The sequence below is a fragment of the Astatotilapia calliptera genome, chromosome 6 (assembly GCF_964374335.1).
Source record: "Astatotilapia calliptera chromosome 6, fAstCal68.1, whole genome shotgun sequence".
NCBI lineage: Eukaryota > Metazoa > Chordata > Actinopteri > Cichliformes > Cichlidae > Astatotilapia > Astatotilapia calliptera.
Window position 1 is genome coordinate 16,525,887 of NC_137427.1, and position 4,443 is coordinate 16,530,329.

Below are 4,443 nucleotides of genomic sequence, written 5' to 3' on the forward strand. Positions count from 1 at the left end.
GTGCCTCCATAATGATTGATGATGCTGACAAGACTATAACAGCCACCACCCTGAGAAGGAACAAATCCAAAGAGTGTTAGTTTCACAAAGTCTCACATCAGAGCCATAATTAAGCTGATTTGCTGAGGCTACGTCCACACTAATGCGTTTTCGTTTGAAAACGCATCGTTTTCTCTCCGCTTTGACCTCCCGTCCACACTGAGATGGCGTTTTCCTCAAGGAAAAACACAGCATCTTGAAAATGCTCTCGAAAACGCACACATTTCAAAACGGAGTTGTCCCGTCGCAGTGTGGACACTCGAAAACGCAGACTTTCTAAAACGATGACGCATTTTAGCCATGTGATGCAGTCATGTGAGCAATTAAACAAAGATAGCCGAGTGCATTATACAGCGGTTGTTTTGATTGCTCTCAACTTTGACAGCCCTAAAAAAGATTAATATCAGTTTGTACATGCTCCGGATAGCTTTTCTTCAAATTCTGTAATCCTCACTCACTTTTGCGCATGCGCAGGACTGGAACGTAAGCGTTTTCGGCCGTTTCAATGCAGACGCACAACTATTTGAAAATGACTGAAAACACTAGTGTGGACACGGAGTTTTCAAATCTATCAGGGCTAGTGTGGACGTAGCCTGAGACGTTCTGCAGTCTGTTTTTACCTGATTGGATGGCACCACCAAGTCCCTCTGCAGCCTGACGGGGTCATCCACCTTCTTAATGTTGTAGGTTTGTGTAAAGCCAAACCTCTTCAGATGCAAGATCAGGACTCTGGCAGAAAAGAAAAAAAAAACACAAACAAGGTAGAAAATAAGAAGAATGAGTGTCAAACACAAACAGAAGATGGGAGAAAACGACTGCTCAAGTATTGTCTCGAAAAACTCTGATATTTGATGCGCCACAGTTTGGAAACCTGGTCAGTCGATCACTTCTGATGTGACCTTACTCACCTTGGCAGTGTATCAAAAGACGACTTCAGTTCTGAGGCCGTCCCTCCACAATCACAGCGAAATTCTATTTCTTGTTCCTGAACAACAGCACAGAGAAAACAGGCTTTATGGTAGAAAGAAATCTCAACATATGCACACACACATACGCACAAACACTAACAAAAAAGGTGTGTTAAGATCGCTGACACTACAACTCTATTGGAATTTGTGATCTTACCTTCAAGTATGTCTCTAACATGTTTATAATAGACCCCTCTGGAACAAGGTCAAGAGACAAGCTGGTGAAGTCCTCGTGCTGTGATGATTGGTGACCACAGCTACACATTTCAGGAGTAACGTAGTTAAAGTAAAGATCAGGTAGGTGGAAAAGAGGTATATGAAAACATTGCAACCAGCTCTGCGTTTCTGAAAGACAGGCTTACCTCTTGCATGTCCTCATGTTTTCCATTTTAAAAATGTGATGCTCTTCTACTGGGCAGGTATAACTTTGGCCCAGGAGAGCTGCGTTCCTCTCCAGGTGAGGTGCGAGCCTTTTGACCTCATTGAGGAACAATGTTAGGAATTCATGAGCGTCCTGAAAGAAAAGCAGAGAGATTTAAAACAGTACATCAAAATCAGAAGGTAAAGCAAAAAAACAAAATGTCCAAATAGCTGACGCACTTTCTGTGCACTGCCGGTGTATTCAGGAGCTTGACTGCTGAATGCCTTCTTAAAAGCTCTTAGGTGGTGATCTTTAAGGCCATAATCTGTTGACTCATGACAGTCCCTGACATCAATGAGCCTTCTGTAGAAAGGAAAGGGTAAACAGACATTTCTGCTGTTAGATCTCTTTGTTCTTCAGGTTTTTGAAGAAAGTAGAAGGTTGACGTAGCGCACCTTAAGAGCTGAGCTTCTGGATCTGTGCTCCACAAAACCTCCTGACGCCTGATGTCTCTTATGAACTCCTCAATGTTGAGGAGGCTCTGCAGGCAGGAGTTCATATAGCAGGTGTTTCCGATGTTTGGAAACCTGACACACACGCACAACGTTTACAGTATCAGTGTAAAAGAATTCATTTTCTCCACTTTGACAAAGTGAGCTTTGGTCTTTGTGCACCACGTGTACTCACCCGAAGCAGTCTATAGTCCCAGTTTGACTTTCTATTATTTCTCCACCGCATGCTACACTGCTCCAAAAAGGTAAAAACACAAACACAAAATTAGGAAAGATGTCAGGATGCTGAGCAGTGTATGTGCATGGATGCATGAGCTTTGAAGTTGAAACATTTTGGAGGACGTCTTTCTCTTACCTGTTAAACACATGCTCCCATCCACTCTCTTGGTCCAGAAGCTCCATAATCCAAGTGTCCCAACTCAGGTCTGCTGGGATCGTTTCCGTGGTGCTTCTTACCTGATATAAATATATAGGACATAGCTGTGTGCCTCATTGCTCTTAATTGCTCTCATTTAACTGTGATGAGTAAATGCTTGATGACAGTGACTCTTTCCATAAAACATACCTTCCCGGATTTAAAAAGAGTCTTCACAGTGTTGCTCTCTGCCTCTGCATCGCTGTCAGTTTGCTGCAGAGGACGAACAAACATAAGTTTATTAAAAAGTACATTTTAAAGAGAATGTGTATTTCATATGTTTTGTGTAAAAGCAAACCGAGGAACAGCAGAAGATGTGTCTCCATTTTCTCTTCTTTTGGCCATTTTCAGGGTTAGCTGGTGTGGCAGCAACAGAAGCATCCGGGATGCTGATGAGGACAAAAGTGTAAATGTTGTGGAAATTTATAAGAAGGAGTACATTTTGCTAATACAGATTGCTAATAAAAGTGAATAACTGTAATGGAATACCAACATGAACAAAATCATGTATTTTATACATTTACACTCTACATTTTCAAACGCTAATCTCTGCATCCATATAAATAATAGACAAGACTAGAAGGAGTAAAAAAGATGTAAATACACAAGGTGGAAGAAAAATGCCAATAAAAGGGAAATAAAAGAGCTCCAACCAAACCACTGCTATAAATATCTCCAGCAGCATTAAAGACTGGCGCATTTCTTTACCTCTGATGAGACGTAGAAGGAATTTCCTTCTCTGCCACGTTTTGTTTGTGTAATTTCTGTTTAGAAACAAGAAAAGCAACATCAGTAATGGCATAAAACAAACATACCAAGTGGGTCTCTCCATGAAAAGTGTCCAGTTAGAGAATTTGGTATTATTTCATATTATTTATCACTTTAGTGAGCTGTCAGCTCATGAAGCAGATATAGGAATATCTTTAAATAAAATAAAAACAATTTATTCATGCCTTAAATTGAGTTTTAAAGTTTGTCCTATGAAATACAAAATCCTTCATTTGGTTCTGATCAAAATTCAGTTTTTACAGAAATCATCCATGAAGCTTCAAAAATGCTTATTCACCATAAAAAATATTTAGAGAAACATCCTGCAAGTCTCTTCGAACTTACCTTTCTGTGAAAAAAAAACGTTTAAACATCTTTGAACTTAATTTGAGGACATGGCTGTGTGCTAAATTGCTCTTAATTCTTCTCATTTAACTGTGATGAGTAAATGCTTGATGACAGTGACTCTTTCCATAAAACATACCTTCCAGAATTTAAAAAGAAACCAGCGACACTTTTTTTGTGTCTTCACAGTGTTGCTCTCTGCCTCTGCATCGCTGTCAGTTTGCTGCAGAGGACGAACAAACATACGTTTATTAAAAAAGTAAAGTCACTTTAAATTAACAAGTGCAATTTAAAGAGAATGTGCATTTCATATGTTTTGTGTAAAAGCAAACCGAGGAACAGCAGAGGTGTCTCCATTTTCTCTTCTTCTTTTGACCATTTTCAGTAACAGGAGCATCCGGGATGCTGATGAGGACAAAAGTGTAAATGTTATTTTTCAAAGTGCAAATTTTTAACAAGGAGTACATGCTGGAGATTGCAGATAAAAATTAATAACTGTAATGGAACAAAATCATGTATTTTGTACATTTACACTCTACATTTTCAAACGCTAATCTCTGAATCAATATAAATTATAGACAAGACTAGAAGTAGTAAAAAAGATGTAAATACACAAGGTGGAAGAAAAATGCCAATAAAAGGGAAATAAAAGAGCTCCAACCAAACCACTGCTATAAATATCTCCAGCAGCATTAAAGACTGGCGCATTTCTTTACCTCTGATGAGACGTAGAAGGAATTTCCTTCTCTGCCACGTTTTGTTTGTGTGATTTCTGTTTAGAAACAAGAAAAGCAACATCAGTAATGGCATAAAACAAAGTATATGGTATGAAAATACAAAATCCTTCATTTGGATTCAAAATTCAGTTTTTACAGAAATCATCCAAGAAGCTTCCTTAAAAGTTTCAAAAATGCTTGTTTACCATAAGAAAATATTCATAGAAATGTGCTGCGAGTCTCTTCAAACTTACCTTTCTGTGAAAAAGAAGTTTAAACATCTTTGGACTTGATGTGATCGCAGCCAAAATCTCCTCAG

At 38.9% G+C, this 4,443-nt stretch overlaps 1 protein-coding gene across 1 annotated transcript; it reads right to left on the reverse strand.

Annotated features, from left to right (window-relative positions):
- Positions 1–249: 249 nt before the first annotated feature.
- LOC145429296 (ubiquitin carboxyl-terminal hydrolase 37-like) lies at positions 250–2,314 on the reverse strand. The gene is made up of 4 exons (XM_080302574.1): positions 1,824–2,314; positions 1,608–1,731; positions 1,370–1,521; positions 250–1,264 (listed from the first exon to the last, which is right to left on the reverse strand). Exons 1-4 carry the CDS (start codon positions 1,925–1,927, stop codon positions 1,135–1,137), a joined length of 510 nt encoding a protein of 169 aa, XP_080158700.1. The 5' UTR covers positions 1,928–2,314; the 3' UTR covers positions 250–1,134.
- Between the last annotated feature and the right edge of the window lie 2,129 nt (positions 2,315–4,443).